This window comes from Sciurus vulgaris (genome assembly GCF_902686455.1).
Source record: "Sciurus vulgaris genome assembly, chromosome: X".
Taxonomy (NCBI): Eukaryota; Metazoa; Chordata; class Mammalia; order Rodentia; family Sciuridae; genus Sciurus; species Sciurus vulgaris.
The window spans coordinates 95,345,880-95,367,028 of record NC_136471.1 but is presented as its reverse complement, the minus strand read 5'-3'; the positions used below and the strand labels follow the sequence as shown (position 1 = coordinate 95,367,028).

Here is a 21,149-nt window from a genome sequence, read left to right as displayed (position 1 = left end):
GAGACAGGAGGATCTTATGTTCAAGGCCAGCTTCAGCAACTTAGTGAGACCCTGTCTCAAAATAAAAAATAAAGAGTGTTGGACTGGGGATGTAGCTAGATGGTAGAGCATTCCTGGGTTCAATCCCCAGTACCCAAAAAAAAAAAAAAAAGCGAAATAAAAATAGAAAGGAAGGACTGGAGATATAGCTCAGTTGGTAGAGTGCTTACCTCTCAAGTGCAAGGCCCTGGTTTCAATCCTCAGCACCACAAAAAAATAAATAAAAATAAAATAAATAATAAGGACTTGGGATATAGCTCAGTGGTAAAGAGCTCCTGGTTTCAATCCCCACTGAAAAAAAGATTTAAAAAAAGAAAGAAAAGAAAAGAAATGCAAACTGGGTAGTGGAAGGAAGGAGGTAGTTATGATTACTAGCTAAGACCACAGGACCGATTACAGAACCAAGGACTGTTACTGTCATGAACATTTCCTCCTTATTTTTTTTGTGTGAATGTTTGTGTGTATATAGCAAATATCTTTTATTTCTTACCTCTCTTATTCCCTTAGTGTGTAACATAAGATATGTTGACTTTATCTAAGTCTTGTTAAGTTTGCATCACAGTATTTAAATTGTGGATATTAAGGAAGAGTAAATATTGCTCAAGGACTTTACCTCCTCTTCTGGGGAAGGGCTTATGCAGCTTATGCATTTTCAGTTGTATGCAGGATAGTTGAATCATGTTAGGTGGAATGATGATGACCTTTTTATTGTTTTCATTTGGAGATTAAGTATGGCTCAATGAGATGCATATGAATGCCAAGTGGACAAGAGGTGAATTTTGATGGTTAGTTTCATGTTTCCAATTGACTGAGACATGGGGTTCCCTGATTAAACTGTATTTCTGAGTGTGTCTGCTAGGCTATTTCTGAATGAGGTTTTCATATGCATTAGTAGGCTGCAGATTGCTCTCCCATTGTGAGAAGGCATCTTCCAATCCTTTGAGAGTCTGAATAGAACAAAAGGTGGAGGGAGGGGGAATTTGCTTGCTGCTTGACCTGGAGCTGAGAAGTGTCTTCAGCACTCAAAAGGGGCCTATCCATCAGCCCTCTGGTTCTCAGAATTACACCGCCAGCTTTCGTTGGCCTCCAGCGTGTCTGCAAGATGGCAGATTGTGGTACTTCTCAGCTCCCATAATGGCAAGAGCCAATTCCTTGTAGTAAGTTATATATTGGTTCTCTTTCTCCTACTGATTCTGTTTTCTGGAGAATCCTGACTAATACCCCCCAGCAATTCCACTTGTACCTCTAACACAATCACACATAATCATGTACAAAAATGGTGGGGCCAAACCTGAAGAGAAACATGAGTGGGAAAATATTCTAAATGTCCATGTATAGCCAATGATCATTGTAGAGTGAAATAAATGATGGGGGTTAATGCTGTGCCATAGAGCACCCTCCAGATGTGATACAGAATAAACTGGACCTGGGTGTACCTATGGGACTGTGTACCTTCCACAGGACACTCTCTTAAGTGAAGAAGAGTGGGATAGGGGGTGGTGACCATGTGTGTGTGTGAGGGCACATACAAATGCTATGAAGGAAAATACCTAAAAATAAACACCAGCAGAAGCTGACCCCAGTGGTTATTTTGGGGGAGACGGGGCAGGGATGACCTGCATAGTCTAGGTACTGATGTGCTGTTCAAATCTTTTATACAAACCTGTATTCACCAGTATATGTGTGCAAATCTTTTTAAAGGAAAATAATATGCTTAATGTTGTCTCATATGCAGAAGCTAGAGCAAAGGAAGGGGAAAAAAGTGGAGGTTGGATATCATAAAGACAGAAGGAATATCAGTGGAGAAGAAGGAGATTGAGGAGGTGGGGGGAGGGACTGGAAAGGGAAGGAAATCAGAATGAATTGACAAAATTACGTTCTGCGCAGGTATAAATTTACCAGTTTATTCCACCTATATATCTGTAAAGCACCAATTTAAAATATACAAATAGTGCAATTAAACCAGTAGATTAGAAGAAGGGGAATAGGGGGAGGGAGTTTGGGGAGGGGAAGGGAGGCACTGGGGACTGAAACAGAGTAAATTAAACTCCACACATGTATGATTATATTGAAATGAATCCAACTATTATGTACAATTATAATGCACAGATAACAGAAAAAGAAAGACAATACCTACAGTGTGGAACATTTGCGTTGGAGAGGGGTAACCAGGATGTGTCTAGGAGGAAGAATCTCAAACTCACCTGTCCCAGGAACCAGACAGGTAACCTACAAGAGCCAAGAATGCTCAGCTCAGAGTGAGGAGAATGGCATTGGGCCAAAGGAATGTTCTCTGGCTCTCAGCAGTAAAGGAGGAGGGTGGGGTGAGAGTTGGGTATGGATGGTGAATGAAAGACCCCAGAGCTCATTCCCAACCCCAGAACTCTGAATAGCTTAGAAATCTTGGCTCAGAAGCTGGATTTGATGTCTTGTGCCTATCATACCAACAGCTTGGGAGGCTGACTTACCCAGGAGTTCAGGGTCAGTCTGGGCAACACAAAATAAGACCTGTCTCAAAAAAAAAAAAAAAAAGAAAGAAAGAAAGAGAGAGAGAGAGAGAGAGAGAGAGAGAGAGAGAGAGAGAGGGGCTGGTTGTGGCTCAGTGGTAAAGCACTTATCTAGCATGTGAGGCACTGGGTTCGATTCTCAGCACCACCTATAAATAAATGGATAAAATAAAGTTCCATCAACATTTTAAAAAGTTTTAAAAAGAAATCTTTTAAAAAATTTTGTTGTAAATGAACACAATACCTTTATTTTACTTATTTATTTTTATGTGTGCCTCACACATGCTAGGCAAGCACTCTACCACTGAGCCACAACCCCATTCCAGAGAAAAGAAATCTTGATTCAGACACAAACCCAAAATAGAGTGGCCATACCCTAACTCAGACAGTTCATAACTCCACATGCTGGGAACAGGCTTACATACAGATCAGAAGTACAGCCCTCTGGAGATACACTCCTAAATAGACAATATTCCCACCTGAGAATACTGGTGGTCCCCTCAATTTTTTGTGTGTGACAGGAATTGAACCCAGGGATGCTTAACCACTGAGTCACATCCACAGTCCTTTTTATTTTTATTTTGAGATAAGTTCTCACTAAGTTGCTGAGGTGGGCCTTGAACTTGCAATCTACCTGTCTCAGCTTCCAGAATCCCTGCGATTACAGGCATACAACCCCAGGCCTGGCTCCCTCAACACCTTTGGAAGAGTGGTTTTTCTGTGTTATCGAGAGGGAACCCCTCTCACACACACACCTTAAAGGTTGGTTTTGCTTTCAAGGCTTTGCAGTTTCTTGTTTTGTTTTGCCGTAGTGGGCATGGAATGCAGGGCCTCCTGAAACCCATGTTCTACCACTGAGCTATATCTCCAATCCCTCAAGACCCTAAGTTTATGTCAGAGTCTTTGTACTGGCACCACCTACTTCTGTCCTAACCAATGGTCAGTCCTTAGTCTGCACCCTCCCATTCTTGCTCCTTGATCTCTGGGCACTGAGCCAGAGGGTTGTCTTGGAGGTGCCAGGGCAGGAATGCCTACCCTGCCACACTGAGCTGTCTGCCCTCCAGACTGCCAGCCAGGATGTGGAGCAGAACTTCAGAAAATCAGGTGAATGTGGTGGGCTCTGGGGTCCTAGGGCATGGCTGTTGACACTCAGGCAGGCTGGGGATCTCCCAGCCTGGGTCTGCTCATCTGCTTCTTTTCTCTGTGACCTCCCCTGCTGTGCCATCCTCCATTTCCCCATCCTTTTCTCTTGCTTCCTCTTTCAAAGACAAGCAGAGGGCAGCAGAGGCCCATGGAAAGGCCCTGCTCCAACCCACGGAGGATCCAAGAGACATGTCTGCAAGACAGAAAGGTAGAGGGTCTGGCTGCTCCATCTGGGTGGCTCAGGGGAAGCCAAGTCAGTGTCAACGATAGGTGGAGAGACCCAAAGGTGACTCATGGAGGGTGTCCCAGACTGTTATTTTAGAGCCATATCAGGAAGGACAAGGGAACAAAGCAATGACCTTGAGGTTTGCTAGAAGATTCAGAGACCTCTAACAGCCTGAAGAGGACATTGAAGAAGACTTCAAGACTCCAAGGAAGAGAAAAATCCTTTCCTGTGGAGGAGAATAAAAGAGGGAGGGTATTGTAGTCTGAGCATTTTTCCTATACCTATTTATAGAGCTGTTGTGAGAAGTAAAATGGATTCTACTTTCTTTCTTTCTTTCTTCCTTTCTTCCTTTCTTCCTTTCTTCCTTTCTTCCTTTCCAGTACTGCGAATGGAATCCAGGACCTCACACAGGTAACACAAGTGCTTTGTCACTGAACTACATCCCCGTTCCCACATTCTTTTATTTGAGTCCTAGGGATGGAACTTAGGGTCTTACACATATTAGGCAAGTGCTCTACCACTGAACTATATCTCTGCCTCCCTCTGTATTTTTTTTTTTGTATTGGGAATTGAACCCAGGGGTTCTGAGCTACCTCGCCATTCCTTTTTATTTTGAGATATGGCCTCGCTAAGTTGCTGAGGTTGGCTTTGAACTTGCCATCCTCCTGCCTCGTCCTCCTAAGTCTCAGGGTTTATAGGTGTGTTCCACCAGTCCTGACCCATATTCTTTCTTATATTTTATTTTACTTTTTTTTTTTTTTTGGAGGCGGGGTACTGGGAATTGAACCCAGGGGCTCTTGACCACTGAGCCACATCTCCAGCCCTTTTTATTTTTCATTTTGAGACAGGTCTCACTGAGTTATTTAGGGCCTTGCTAAGTTGCTGAGGCTGGCTTTGAATTCTTGATCCTCCTGCCTCAGTCTCCCAAACTGCTGGGATTACAGTGTGTGCCACTGCCACCCAAATCCCATATTCTTGGGTTTTTTTTTTTTTTTTTTTTTTTTTAGTTGTTAATGGACCTTTGTTTTATTTATTTCTATGGGGTGCTGAGAATCAAACCCAGTGCCTCACACATGCTACACAAGTGCTGTACCACTAAACCACAACACCAGCCCTCCCATATTCTTTTTGATAATTGTTTAAAACAGGGGTCAGCACACAGAACACCTTATAAGATTACCATGTCTTGATCTTCTGTTTTTCTGTTTGTTCCTTTGTTCTGATTTGTTTTTTGGTCCTGAGGATAGAACCCAGGGTCTCACACATGCTAGGCAAACTTTCCAGTGAGTTACACCCTCAGTCCTCATTGTCTTTTTATAAAAGCAAGTTCCAAGGCTGGAGTTGTGGCTCAATGGCAGAGCACTTGCCTAGCACATGTGAGGCACTGGGTTCTATCCTTAGCACCACATAAAAATAAAAAAAAATAAAATAAAGACATTCTATTCATCTACAACCACAAAAATAATGTATTTTAAAAAAGCAAGCTCCATCGCCTCACCTCGGAGCCTGCACATAATCTGGCCCCTGCCTCCTCCTGCCATTCATCTCTCACTTACTCTAGGATTCTAGGCTACACTGGCTTTCTTCCTGCTCCTTCTTAAATTTCCAAGAATGGAGCTCTGAGTCTACCAAGTTGGATCTGGAGAGTGAATCTGAGCCAGCAGGGTACTGAATAATGTGAGAAACTGGTAGATTTTATTCCCATAGACTATCAAAATATGGGGGATGAAGGTAAATCAGTATTTAGGGGTGAAACCTATAACTCTAAACACACAGATTAGAAAAGTAGAAAAGTTGAAGTGAAATGACCTGCATTCCCCTATCACTCCTGGCTGGAAAACGAACAGCACATTGAACCCTGAGGAAGAAGGAAGGAAAGCCTAAAGATAAGAGCAGAATCTTGTGAAGTAGAAAGCAAACAAGAAAAAAATTGATACACTAGAAAAAAATTGATAAAGTTGAAAGTTGGTTCTTTGAACATATTAGTAATTTTTGTTTGAATCTGTTTAAGAAATATGAATTATCCATATCAAAAAAGTAAATGGGACACTCTAAAAGATTCTACAGACACTGAAGGTTTAATAAGACTTTTTGAACATGTAACTTTATTTTCAATGGAGTCCAAATGTTAGTCACTTACTTCTTGCACTGCTTCTGTGTTCATATGGATCCTCTGTATTTATGAGGAAAGAAGAACTCAGCAACTTTGCTAATGCCTCCTCCACTTACGAAATAGAACTGCACAGGATGTTTTAGCTGGGGCTCAGTGAAATCAATTGTTTCAAATGTACTGGTTTGAATGGAATTAAACACGGTGGAATGGAACACAATAAAATAGTGTCAAGTAGAATTGAAAGGAACCGAATCGAATCCGATAGAACAGAATGGAATGGAAGAGAATGAAATGGAATTGAATAAAAAAAGAAGAGAAGAGAAAAGAATAGAATATCAGTCGGGTTTTGTATCAAGAACTGGAAATAGGGCTGAGGTTGTGGCTCAGTGGTAGAGCACTTGCCTAGCAAGTTGAGGCACTGAGTTCGATTCTCAGCACCACATATAAATAAATAAATAAGTAAGTAAGTAAATAAATAAATAAATAAATAAAGTAAAGGTCCATCGATGACTAAAAAAATACTTTAAAAAGAACTGGAAATCATTGTTGTAGTAGATATTCATTCATTGAAGAAACATTGAACTATTTGGGAAACAATGGGAACACAGCCCCTACTCATATTATAGGTAGGAAGACAGATATTAGTATGTGCAAATGTCCCGAGGCTAAAGGTACATTTATGAGGTTCCTTATGAGGAACAGGCAAAGACAGTGTGGCTTGGAGTTCAAGAGCAATGTATGGGGCTGGAGAAGTAGCTCAGTATTTAGCACTTGCCTAACATAAACAAGTCCCTAGTTTTCATCCCCAGCATGGAAAAAAAACAATGAATGAAACTGTAGAGATTGGGGGTTATGGTAATAAAGGTGGATTATTTTCCTTTCTTTCTTTTTCTTTTTTTCTTTTCTTTCGTGTGTGTGTGTGTGTGTGTGTGTGTGTGTGTGTGTGTGTGTATTATTAGGGATTGAACCCAGGGCCTAGCATGCTTGGCAAGTGTTCTACCACTGACCTACACTTCAGACCCTAAGTCTGTTCTTTTAAACACTATATTACTTGTATTGCCAGACTACAGGCACATTATAATCCTATAGCAGATGTCATGTAATTAAACAAATTTACTAAAGAAGGATCTGGAGAGAAGTGGAGAGGGAAAGAAGTGGGCCTGGGCACTGGCTCTATAAATACACATGATCAGAAAGTTTTATCTCATCTGAGAGGCACCCTTCTTGTCCTGCCTTCTGTGATCACAGCTGCAGAGTGGGAAAGGGGGTGGCTAAGAAAAATTGCCAATGGATGGCTTGTACTCAGTGTTGGACCTCTTTTGTGTGTTGTCATTTCTTGGAAAAAAGATGAATTCCAACTTGGGAAAAACAAGGGAGAGTTTGGCTTTAGTCTCTTCCCCTAATTTTCCCTTATGTTCATCTGGAAAGAGAAAGAGAATAAGAAAAGAGTGAAGGGGCTAGGGTTGTGGTAGAGCAGTTGCCTAGCATGTGTGAGGCACTGGGTTTGATCCTCAGCACCACACATAAATAAACAAATAAAATAAAGGCACACTGTCTACCTACAACTACAAAAATAAAAAAATAAATAAAGGAAAGAATGAAGACTGGGTATGACAGACAGACCCTTATGAATCCATGCATGGGGAATAAGACTCTACTGACATTTTCCTTTAGGATTTCCCTTAGAAATTGGGTTGGAAGTGATGGGGGAAAGAGAAGGAAACATGGGAGTGTTCAGAGGCATTGTGATTTCACCTCACATTTTTTTACCTTTTAGTCATGGACGGACAGCAGTCAGATCCCTTCCCAGTGTCTTATCCATAGACTTGACCACATTGTGATGACAGTGAAGAGCATCGAAGATACCACCATGTTCTATTCCAAGATCTTGGGCATGGAGGTCATCACTTTCAAGGTAGCCATTTTCCCAAACATCAAATTGCAGGTGGATTAAACTTTAATGATAACACTTTAACACACAATTTAAGGGCTGGGGGTGTAGCTAAGAGGTAGAATGTTTGCCCACCATGTGTAAGACTCTGGGTTCCATCCCCAGCACCACAAAAAAGGGAGGGGGTAAAATTTAGCTAAACTTCAAAAACAAAATCACAGGAAATATTAAGCAAAGATAAAAGGATCAATGGGGGAAACTCCAAAGTTTGAATAGGGGAATTTCCAGAAAATGGAGAAAAAAAGAGGGGAGGAAATTATCATATAAATAAGGTATGATTTACATATAATTATAATGAACTGATTTTAAAAAAGTGGAGCAAATAATGTGCTGGCCTGGGTGCACGCCTGTTATTCTATCTACTGGGGAGGCTAAGGCAGGAGGATAAAAAGTTCAAAGCCAGCCTCAGCAACTTAGCAAGACCCTGTCTCAAAAAAAAAAAAAGAAAGAAAGAAAAGAAATTAAAAACTGATGATGTGGATCTATGGTTAAGTACTTCTGTTACCAAAAAAAATAAATAAATAAAAAGAAAAAGAAAATAATAGTAAAGGAAAAGGAAAGAGAAAGAGAAAGAAAAGAACAAAGAATAATGCAAGAGAACATTGTGGTCTTTATATACAAAGTGTTAAGTAAGTATCCAGCACATCAACATTAGATACATCTTGATAGAATTGTAAAATGTCAAATTGCAAAAATGTAGATCCTAAGAGCTTTGTAAGAGATTAAAAAGTAGTTCATCTAAAAAGGAAAAAGAAACATTCAAATATCCAATTTCCTGAGTCATACCAGAGACCAGAAGATAATAAAAGGAAGACACCTTAAAGATTCTGGAAAAGGGGCCGGGGTTGTGGCTCAGTGGTAGAGCGCTTGCCTAGCACGTGTGAGGTACTGGGATCAATCCTCAGCACCACATCAAAATAAATTGAAAAAATAAAGGTACTGTGTCCATCTACAACTGAAAAAAATGTAGGGTTGTTTACTCCTATTAAAATTTTTTTTTAAAAAATTCTGGGGAAAATTATTCAATCCTGGAATTCTATGTCCAACCAAACTGTTAACCAAAGTATAGAATAAAGCATTCTTAGACATAAAATGTCTCAGAAAATCTGCCCATTGGGAGCCTGGGGCTCAGTGGTGGGACTCAGTGATAGAGCTCTTGCCTAGCACTCACAGGGCCCTGAGCTCCATCCTCAGCACAGCAAAACAAACAAAATGAGTGATTAAGTTGGGAATAAGGAAGACATGGAAATCAAGTTATGGTGGTTCCCAAGAGGAAGATCCCAGAAAGATGCTTAGAAAACCATCAGTCCTGTTCTGAACAGAACAAAGAAAGGTTCAAGAACAAGAGATTCAAGGGGGAAATGGAGGTTTCTAGAGATGAATATGATCCTGAGAATGTGTGAAAACTTTAGAAGTGGTAAATGCAGATAAAGGCTTCAGCAGGTGAATGGATAAACTGAGGCACGTCCAGATAAGGAAATATCATACAGTTATAAAGAACTGGGCAATATGGTGCACACCTGTAATCCCAGCAACCCAGGAGACTGAGACAGGAGGATCACAAGTTCAGCAACTGAGTGAGACCCTGTCTCAAAATAAAAAATAAATAAGGGGCTGGGGTTGTGGCCCCATGGCAGAGAACTGGCCTAGCATGTGTGAAGCACTGGGTTTGATTCTCAGCACAATAAATAAATAAATAAATAAATAAATAAATAAATAAATATGAAGGTCCATCAACAACTAAAAAAATATTTAAAATACATAAATAGATAAATAAAAGGGCTTGCAATGTAGCTCAGTGGTAGAGGACTCACCTAACAACTGTAAGGCCTTGGGTTCAAGTTTCAATACCACAAAAAATATATTTGCATCTATATATCATGCTGGGCTGTGGATGTAGCTTAGTGGTATGGTGCTCACCTAGCTCTGGGCTCGTTTCCTGGTACCACACACAAAACAAATGCTGATTGCAAAATGTAGAAATAGAATAAGGCCTTACAGCATGGTACCATTTATAATACCCACACAAAACAATAATACTCATTTTTTCAGGCAAGGTGTTTTATCCCTGAACCACATCCCCAGTCCAATGGTAATGCACTTTTTACAATAACTTATGGAAATCAAAGGGTGTACATCAAACACCTTTATAATTGTTGCCTAAAGTAGAGACAGGACACTCATACCAAAGCACAGTCAGAAATAAATAGAGACAGGAATAGAGAATGGAGAAAAAATGCATTAATTAAATGAGATGGGCTTTGCATGGGCCAGTGATGACAATGGCATATATTATGCCTCAACTCCCTGTACTCAAAACACATTGGAGTGAAATTTCAGAACATCTAGGGTCAATAAGATCCTACAAGTTTCAGGAGTGGAAAATGACCAAAGAATGAAAAATGGAATAATATCAGACCTCTTATCAGCAACACCCAATTCAGGGAAGAAAATGAAGCAACATATTTAAAAGGCTGTGGGAAAATGACCTCGACTTAGAATTGTGTACTGGGATGAATTATCGTTCAGTTGTAAAAGTGAAATATAGTCATTTTCTGATAGAATGTATGTGGGATCAAACATAATGATAAAAAAGAAAGAGAAATGGCAGATGCTGAGAAGGTACAAGAGAGGAAGGAGACATGAAGAAGACTATAGAGTGATGTGGGTTATCTATCAAAAAATAAACATAATCCTTAGCACTACAAAAAATAATACCAAATCAGACAACTGGGTTATTTAAAAATTATAAAGGAGGGCTGGGGTTGTGGCTCACTGGTAGAGTGCTTGCCTAGCACATGTGAGGCACTGGGTTCAATCCTCAGCACCTCATATAAATTAATTAATTAATTAATTAAATAAAGGTATTGTGTCCATCTACAACTAAAAATAAAATTATATATATATATATATGAATCAAAAGAGAAATTAAAAATCATGACAGAATTCTTTTGGGAGGGATAGTAATGCATATGAGCTAAATTCTCATTTATCATAGCAGAGAGATGATAGGAAATATCTAAAGTCACTAAATCAAGAAATAGTAGTTCTCAAGAAACTGAAGCAGGATGATTGCAAGTTCAAAGCCAGCCTCTGCATTTTAGTGAGGTCATAAGCAACTTAGCAAGACCCTATCTGAAAATACAAAAATAAAAAATAAAATAAAATAAATAAAAAGGGCTGGGGCTTCAGCTCAGTGGTTAAGTGCCTCTGGGTTTGATCCCTGGTACCAAAAAAAAAAAAAATATATATATATATATATATATAATATATAAGATATATAATATTGTATATAACATGTAATATTATATCTAATATATAATATATATTAGTACATTGGTTATATATAATATATATTAGTGCATTGGTTAGGAATTTTGTTTGGAGGTGCATAGGAGAAAACTCAACTAACTTAAGGTTAAATTTGAAAGTTTACTTTTTCTTTCATTGAACAAGCAGTCAGGGGTAGACAGTCAGAGATTGGGCAGTGGCTGGGAAGGAGGAAATAAACGGGCACAAAAGTGCCAGCTCAATGGGGCAGGAAGGTTCCCAGAAGCCCCACCCACAACCATCTCATGGCCCAGTCTAGCTAACATGGTCTCCCTTACATGATGACCTCCCGTCCAGCAAGGAATGCTGGGAAACGTAGGGGTTTTTGTTTGTTTGTTTGTTTGTTTGGAAACCCAGCACACACTGATTTTATTAGAATTTGGATTTTGTTTATTGAAGAAAAAATTAAAAAGGACAACTTGTGAGACTGGATCCTTGAGAAGGATCACTTGAGCCTAGGAATTCAGGGCTAGCCTGGACAACAGAATGAGACCCTGAGTCTTTCTTAAAAAAAGAAAACTCACCTGCCCTTAATCCTAGCTACTCGAAAAGCTTAGGAGGAGGATTCCAAGTTTGATTTTAGCCTGGGAAACTTAATGAGATCCTGTCTCAACAATAAGAAGGGCTGGTGCCAAGTGTGGTGACTCATTTTTCTAAGACTTTTCCAGAGACTCAGAGGCTGAGGCAGGAGGATCACAAGTTTGAGGCTAGCCTCAGCAATTTAGGGAAACCCTCAGTAACTTAGTGAGACCCTGTCTAAAAATAAAAAAATTAGAAAGGGCTGGGGATGTAGATCATTGGTACAACTCTTGCCTAGCATGTGCCAGGCTCTAGGTTCAATACCCAGTACAGAAAAAAAGATGGGAATGTGTATTGGGTAGACAAACTGCTATTTCTGCCATGGGTGGTATAAACATATTACTTAGATATATGGAAATAATTTCAGAAGAAACAAACACAAAAAAATATGCAAGCATATTAGAAGCAGTTGCCTCTAGGGATGAGACTGGGATGGTGTAAGGGGATGTTGTTTAGTTAGCCCTATTTTACTTTCTTTTAAACTTCCTTGGGGTGAGGGTGGGACTTTAGTCCCCACTTATCTTGAAGGTTTAGTTTTCTTTCTTTCATTCTTTTTTCATTTTCTTTCTTGGTGCTGGGGATTGAACCCCCACATGCTAGGCAAGGGCTCTATAACTGAACTACATCCCCAGTCCTTTATTATTTTTTTATTTTGAGGCAGGGTCTCACTAAGTTGCTAAGGCTGGCCTCAAACCTGTGATCCTCCTGCCTTAGCCTCCTGAGTAGCTGGGATTACAGGTGTGTGCCACCACGCTAGATTGGGAACTTTAGTTTTAGTTTATTTTCTCTCCTTCAAATAGGGAGACCGGAAAGCATTGTGTTTTGGAGACCAGAAATTTAACCTTCATGAGGTGGGAAAAGAATTTGAACCCAAAGCTGCTCATCCAGTTCCAGGCTCCCTGGACTTATGTCTGATCACAGAGGTGCCTTTGGAGGAGATGATCCAGCACCTCAAGGTGAGTGGGCCTTCATTCTTTTTGAGAAAACCACTGCAGATGCCATGAAAATGGAAGCTTGATGTAGGAAGGTCTTCTTCAAACCTCAAACATGACCAGTTTCATCATATCCACCTAATACCTCTACACAATCACCCACTCATTTTGATTGACATCATTGTTTCATGTAACCAGATGGGTTTAAAAATGAAACTTCATATTACCATTGTAAAAAAAAAAAAGAAATATATATATATGGGACTGGGGTTGTAGCTCAGTGATGGGAGTGCTTGCCTAGCATGTGTGAAGCACTGGGTTCGATCCTCAGCACCACATAAAAATAAATAAAATGAAGGTATTGTGTCCATAGACAACTAAAAAATTTAAAGATATATATATATATATCTGAGTTATTTTACATAAACACATTTATATAAAAAGAAAATGTTCTACCAACTATATGAAGCATTCATTATATATAGATATAAAGGGAAAGTAACTATAAAAGCCAACAGCTATAGGGCTGGGGGTGTGGCACAGTGGCAGGACATTTGCCTAGCCCACAGGAGGCCCTGAGTTCCATCCCCAGCACTGAAAGAGAAAGAGAGAGAGAGAGAGAGAGAGAGAGAGAGAGAGAGAGAGAGAGAAGAAGAAGAAGAAGAAGAAGAAGAGGAGGAGGAGGAGGAGGAGGAGGAGGAGGAGGAGGAGGAGGAGGAGGAGGAGGAGGAGGAGGAGGAGGAGGGGAGGGGAGGAGAGGAGAGGGGGGGGGAGGGGAGGGGAGGGGAGGGGAGGGGAGGAGACTTTGGCCCAGACTGCCTACGTTTGAATTCTGGCTCTGTTACTTAGTACATCATACTAGATACTTCTTTTTAATTTTGGTACTTGGGATTGAACCCAGGGGTAGGTACTTTATCACTGAACTATACCCTCAGTTCTTTTTCTTTTCTTTTTACTTTGAGACAGGGTCTCAATAAGTTGCCCAGGTTGGCCTCAAACTTATGTTACTCCTGCCTCAGCCTCCTGAGCTGCCGAAATTACAGACAAGTGCCACCACTCCCAGCCATAACAGACACTATTATTATCCCCATTTTACAGATGAGAAAACTAGCATACAGGCCAATTAGTTACTCTACCCAAGGTCATATAGCTTGACAGGTTTAATGAGTGGAGATTGGCAGGAAATGAGGTCAGAAAGATACTGAGGTGTTCTAGATGCTTCTGAGGTAGTATTAGGAATTGAATTTTGGTTTCACACATTGACTATGACATATGACTGTTGTCTTCTCTTCCCACTTTAGGCTTGTGATGTCCCCATTGAGGAGGGTCCAGTCCCCAGAACAGGAGCAAAGGGGCCTATTATGTCCATCTACTTCCGAGACCCAGACAGAAATCTAATTGAGGTGTCCAACTACGTCTCCTCATGAGTGAGCCTGGTCCTCAGCCCTTCTGTTCCCGTCAGTGTTACCCTCTCCCTTCCTTCCTGAAAACCCTTGCCCAGGCCCAGAGACCTTCATGGACTGAGGACTTCAGCAGTTCACACATCCTGTTGAGGGCATGTGAGATAGGTTTGAGACCAACCTACACGTCTGGATGATCTCCATTCAAGCTGTGCCAAAAAAACGGATAATCCACCACAGTGACCTCTTTGTTCTTTTTGTCTCAGCACTTCACCTGGGGCTTGTCTAGGATATGAGTTCTCTGAACTCTTTAGAGGTCCATGACTGGTTGTGACCAAATCCAGCTCATCTTCCGGGGATTCAGCACCTCTGATGGGTTTCTACTTGTCTGTGCTCCATCCTTCCTCCTTATCTGACTTGCCTCATTCCTCCAGCTTCTCATTTCCCTTCACCTCAGGGCCTCAATGAACCTCAGGATCTGTACAATTCCTGAGGACTCTTCCAGGACCAGCCCAGATAATGCCACCTCTTCCTGCAGAGCCTTCTCTGGTCTCATTCCCAGGGCATCTAGCACTTTCTCCCTTATTGAGGCTTAGCTGCTGAGTATATGGGATAAGGTCAAGTTTCTTCTGTTTCTGTTCCCCTTACCACTGCCACACATTTCACTCAATCAGTCAACTAAAACACATATATTGAGCACCTACTGTGTTGTGGGCCCTGTCCTAGGCATTGGAGAGATGGTGTTGAACAAAAAGGATAAGTACATCTATGCTTGTAGCACTGCCATTCTAGTGGGGGAGATAAAAAATAAGTGAAATTAAAAGGGGGTTGGAGGCTGGGGTTGTGACTCAGTGGTAGAGCACTTGCCTGGCATGTGTGAGGCACTGGGTTCGATTCTCAGCAACACATATAAATAAATAAATAAAGGTTCATCAAAAACTAAAAAAATGTTTAAATAAAAGGTGTTGGGAGCCAGGTGTGGTGGTACATGCTTGTAATGTCAGTAGCTCAGGAGGCTGAGGCATGAGGTGTGAGTTCAAAGCCAGCCCCAGCAACCTAGTGAGGCCCAAAGCAACTCAGTGAGACCCTGTCTCTAATAAAATATAAAATAGGGCTGGGGATGTGGCTAGTGGTTGAGTGCCCCTGAGTTCATTCAATACCCAGTATCCCACCCAAAAAATAAGGTGTTGAGAAGGGAGAAATAGAGAAAGGATGGTTACTGGGTATAGGGGTGCAGTTATATAAGAGGAAAAACTTCTAAGTTTCTATAGCACAGTAAGATAACTATGTTTGGCAACAATTAATTGAATGTTTCAAAATAGCTAGTAGAGGGGATTTTGAATGTTCTCAACATAAAGAAATAATATATGTCTGAGGCAATAGACATGCCAATTGCCCTAATCTGATCATTACACATTGTATACATGTTGTGAAATGTCACACCATACCTCATCAACATATATAATTATTCTGTCAATTTCTAAGACATTATTAGTTAATTAAAAAGAAAGAGGAAAAATAACTAAAATATTAAATATATTAGAGACTGATACTTTGGAGAAAAAGAAAACATGGAGGTTAGCAGTATAGTTCAGTGGCAGAGTGAATGCCGAGCACATACAAGGTCCTGGGTTTGTTTCTCTAGCACTAAAAGAAAACACAGAAAAGAGGGAATGCTGATAAACATTGCTGGAGCAGTTTACAATGTTTAATGGGACTGTCCAGGAAAGCCTGACTGAAGAGGTATTTGAGCATAGACCTGAAAACTTGAGGGAAAAGCCACACGGGTAATAGGAGGAAGAATGCTCTGAACAGGCAGTACAAAGGCCCTGAGGCAGGAATGTATATGGTGTGTGCGTGTGAGAAACAGCTAGAAAGGGGTACAGTGGGAGGAATGAGGAGTAGGGCCTCATGGACCAAGGTGAGGAGTTTGGCTTTTATTCTGAGTGGAGCCGCAGGAGGGTCATGAGCAGAGGGAAGTTATCTGATCCAGATTTAACAGGCTCCTACTGCTGCTGCATAAAACTGGACTGTCAGGGAAGGGCAGAGACGGGGGTGCCCCAAAGGAGGAGGCCACTGCCACGAAGGTGGCAGAGGAGGTGAAAACAAAGGTGGTTAGATTCTGGCAGTATTTTGAAGATAGGGACTGGATGAGTTCATCAAGCATAATGTCAGCTAGAAAAGCCTGAGGACATTTAGAGGTTCAAAACAAGATGCGGTTCAGGCAAGGAGGAAGAGGAAGTGTACAGATGGATTCCTGAGTGAATATGTGATGGATAAAAGAACATGTATGAGAGTCTCTTGAAGTAAAGAGGCCCCCAATCTTGTGAACTCTGGTTTCTAAATACTCTCCAGCTGGACCCTATGAGTGAACCCCAAGAGTACCCCAAAAATGATGTTAAGAAAGGAAGTGGGAGAATGGGAGCTTTGATATATAAAGGACTTTGCCAAAAACTGTAGCAAGTTTCCCGTCCAATTTTAAAAGACAGCTTGCCTTGGATCCAGAAATTAAAAGCCTGGAAATAGATAATTTATGGAAGGAAGCAAGAAGGAAGAAAGGGCAAGAGGAAGAGAGGGAGGAAGGGGAGGATGAATGGGCAGATGGGTCCGATTGATGAATGGATGGGTGAAGAAACAGATGGCTAGGTGGGTAGAGATGAGTACTGTGTTAGCCAGCTTTCCATCGCCGTAATAAATACCTGAGATAAATCAGGTATTAAAAGGAGGAAAGATTTGTTGTGGATCACAGTTTCAGACCATGGTCACTTGTCCTGGTTGCTTTGGGTCTGTGGCAGCATAGTACATTACGGCAGAAGCATGTGGTGGAAGAAGATTGTTCACCTCATGACTGCTGGGAAGCAAAAGACAGAGAGGAAGGGGCCAGGGTCCCAATATCCCCTTCAAGGGCAGGCCCCTGATGACCAGTAGGCCTCACCTCCTAAAGATTCCACAACCTTCAAATACTCCCAGGTGTTCAAAATTTGGTTGTGGGGGCTGGAGTTGTGGCTCAGTGGTAGAGCACTTGCCTGGCATGTGTGAATCCTGGGTTTGATACTCAGCACCACATAAAAATAAAATTTAAAAAATCCATTGACAACTAAAAAATATTTAAAAAAAAAGCTTGGTTGCTTTTAGGCCAGGTGCAGTGGTGCATGCATGTAATCCCAGCAGCTTTGGAGGCTGAGGCAGGAGGATCATGAGTTCAAAGCCAGTCTCTGCAACTTTGTAAGGCCCTAAGCAACTCAATGAGACCCTGTCTCTAATTAAAATATAAAAAAGGGCTGGGGATGTGGCTCAGTGGTTAAGCACCCCTAGGTTCAATCCCTGGTACCAAAAACAAAAGCTTGTTGCTTTTAACTTTGGGGGACACTCCAGATACAAACTATAAAAAATGGATTAAATGAACTCTGGGATAATAAGTCAATGAACTATTACTTAGCAATAAAATAGAATGAGCTTAAGAGGCCAACATTATTCTGATTAGAAAATCAAAGACATAAATATTAAACTATAGACTAGTATCTCTTGAATATAGATGTAAAATCCTCAACAATTACAAATAAATAGAATCCTGCAGCATAAAGAAAAGATTATACACCATCATCAAATGGAACTTATCCCATAAAAGCAAGGTTGGGTCACCATATTAATAGAATAAAGGACAAACAACACATGACAAAAAACCCTTCATGATATAAACACATTCAACAAACCAGAAATAGAACAGAACTTCCTCAACATGATAAAGTGTATCTACAAAAAACCCACAACTAACATCACACTCAATGATGAAAGACTGGAACCTTCCCCTGAAGATCAGGAACAGCACAAGGAGGTTCCTGCTCACCACTTCTATTCAACATTGAACTGGAGGTTCTAGCCAGGGCAATTAGGCAAGAAAAATCAAAGACATTCAGATTAGAAAAGAAGAAATAAAACTATCTCTATTTGCAGAGGACATGATTTTGTACTTAGAAAATCTTAAGGAATCTACCACAAAACCAGTAGAACTCCATTAGTATTTAAGCCCAGCAAGGCTGCAGGATACAAGATTTTGTATGATACAAGATCATACAAAATTTAATCCTAATATGGACTTGGCCGAGTGCACCTATGGTCCCAGGGAGTCTGAGGCAGGAGGATCACAAGTTTCAAGTCAGTTCGGCAAATTAGGCCCTAAACAAACTAGTGAGATCCTGCCTCTGAATTTAAAAAAATCAAAAAAGGGCTGGGGATGTGGCTCAGTGGTTAAGTGCCCTTGGGTTCAATCCCTGGTACCAAAATAAATTAATAAGAGATATTATAGGATTGAACATAATCTTTTCTTAGGTTCTATATTGCCTGAGCTAAATTTATAGCTTGTGGAAATTGAGAAAATTGTGAAGAGACAGGACAGATCTACGGTAAATAAAAAATATATAGGGGGAGGATGATCAATAGAATAGAGGAGGAGGATCAGCAGGATGGAGAGGAAGGAATGAGGAAGTACTAGGAATTGAAATGGAGCAAACTTTGTTATATGCATTTATGAATATGTTAAAAAGAACCCCACTATCATGTATAAATGTAAACACTAATAAAAACATTTGAAACTCACAAAAATGCATAAAATTATGAAAAAAATATAGTGGGATTGTGGTGTAGTAGTAGAGCGCTTGCCTAGCATGGGCCAGGTCCTGGGTTCAATTCCAATATCTCAAAAAAATATCCGTGCTGTTATAAGAAGAACTCCAAAAGAAGCATTCCAAAAATGGAGATGGAAACCTAGTTGCAACCTGGGCATGGTGGCACCCAGTGGCTCAGGAGGCTGAGGCAGGAGGATCACAAGTTCAAGGCCAGCCTCAGCAACTTATTAAGGCCCCAAGGAACTCAGTGAGACCATGTCTCAAAATAAAATACAAAAAAGGGCTGGGGGTGTGGCTCGGTGGTTCAGTGCCCCTGGACTCGATACCTGGTACCAAAAACAAAACAAAACAAAACTCACATGCAGCAACCTAGTTGCAGCAAGATATAAGTAATTTAGTTAACAAGGAAAGTGATAAACCTCTTTCTGATGACAGGGTTTTTTTGTTTGTTTGTTTGTTTGTTTGTTTGTCTGTTTGTGGGAGAGGTGCTGGGGATGGAACCCAGAGCTTCACTACATGTGATAAAAATATTCTACCACTGAACTACATCCCAGCCCTTTTTCATTTTATTTTGACACAGAGTCTAAGTTGCCCAGCTGGCCTCAAATTTGTGATCCTCCTGCCTTAGCCTCCTGAGTGGCAAAGATTACAGATGTGTGCCACCATATCTAGCTAAGTGTAATATTCTGCTGTTCTCCATGTAATAATTTAGTAAAAATTCTTTAAAAATAAGGAATGGAGGCATGGAGTCCCACTGTGCCTCTAGTCCCTGCTACTGCAGAGTCTGAGGCAGGAGGATTGCTTGAGCTCAGGAGTTCAAGGGCAGCCTTGGCAACATAGTGAGACTCCTCTAGCAAAACAAAGCAAGCAAGGCAAAAAAAAAAAAAAAAAAAAAAAGAGAGAGAGAGAGAGAGAGAGAGAGAGAGAGAGAGAGAAGAAGAAGAAGAAGAAGACAAAAAATGGTGAGACTTCTCATTTAGATTTATTACAAAGTGGTTTGGAGTTTGGTAAAGTCCTTCCAACTCTGCAAAGTACTTAGAAGTAAAGGCTAACTATCAACACACTTAAAGCCCAATCATGAGACTATGCTCAGCATACATTAATGTTGGTTTCTTTGTGCACACCTGTAATTCCAATTGTTCAGGAGGTTGAGGCCAGAGGATCACAAGATCCTGCAGGTCAGTCTGGGAAATTTAGTGAGACACTGTGTCACAATAAGATTTAAAAGGGCTGGGGTATAGTTCGGTGGTAAAGTGTTCGTCTAGTTTGGGTGAGGTCCTGGATCTGATCCACATTTTAAAACATTACCCCTTATAGATCCATGCAACAAAAAAATATCGAATTTGCAATGCAAATTGAAAATGAACAGAGGACATAAAAAACATCAGTCAGTGACTTGGTCAGATGAGTTTTTTCTTGTAAGAATATTTGATTTCTAGTGTGTTTTGTGTGGTATATAACTACAAACTAGTTAGATTTGGGAGTAGTTCAAAACAAAAGTTGCTAGCGCAGAGTTCCATGAAATGCAATTAAACAGAAAAAATCAAATATGGAGGAAACAGTCCCGTAAATAGCATTCCAGTAGGAAAAGAACAATGCCAGTCACCCCGACTGGACCTCTTTTGTGTTTCAGACTTTAACTGTTGGGCACCTGAATTGCCTTCTTGGATTCCTAACTCCTGGTATTTAATAACTGTTTCTCTCTTCAGTACCTTTTTGTTTGTTTGCTTCAGGAAAACTTATATTTCAAAAAATACACAAAAGCAAAGGGAAGAATATCTAATCACCGAACAGAAGTAATACGTTGATAGGTGGGTATATAACCTACCAGGGATTTTTGTTCTGTTGTATCGTGGTGCTGGGGATTGAACCCAGGACCTCGAACATGGTACGGAAGGCAGGTGCTCTACCACTGAGCTACATCCCCAGCCCTTTTAGTTTTTTGTATGTATATTAATACTTTTTCATTTTTTGTCAAAATTGAAGTCATTCTCTACCTACTATTTGTAACCAGCTTGTTTTGTAACATGTCATTTTCCTGTGTCAATAATTACACACACACACACACACACACACACGTGTGTGTGTGTGTGTGTATAGGCAATTATTGTAAATTATAGTCATCCTACTATGCTATAGAACACTAGAGTTTATTCATCCTAACAGAGTTTTGGTATCCATTATCTGACATTTATCTCCCTACCCCTACCTTTCTCAGCCCCTCCTTGTGTGTGTGTGTGTGTGCATGGTTCTGGGTATTGAACCCAGGGGCCCTCTACCACTGAGCTACATGCACAGCCATTT

General features: G+C 40.6%; 1 protein-coding gene across 1 annotated transcript; it reads left to right on the top strand.

Moving 5' to 3' along the window:
- The first annotated feature begins 3,541 nt into the window (after nucleotides 1–3,541).
- GLOD5 (glyoxalase domain containing 5) lies at nucleotides 3,542–19,740 on the top strand. The gene is made up of 4 exons (XM_079123832.1): nucleotides 3,542–3,650; nucleotides 7,806–7,943; nucleotides 12,689–12,844; nucleotides 14,122–19,740. Exons 1-4 carry the CDS (start codon nucleotides 3,624–3,626, stop codon nucleotides 14,245–14,247), a joined length of 447 nt encoding a protein of 148 aa, XP_078979958.1. The 5' UTR covers nucleotides 3,542–3,623; the 3' UTR covers nucleotides 14,248–19,740.
- The last annotated feature ends 1,409 nt before the right edge of the window (nucleotides 19,741–21,149 follow it).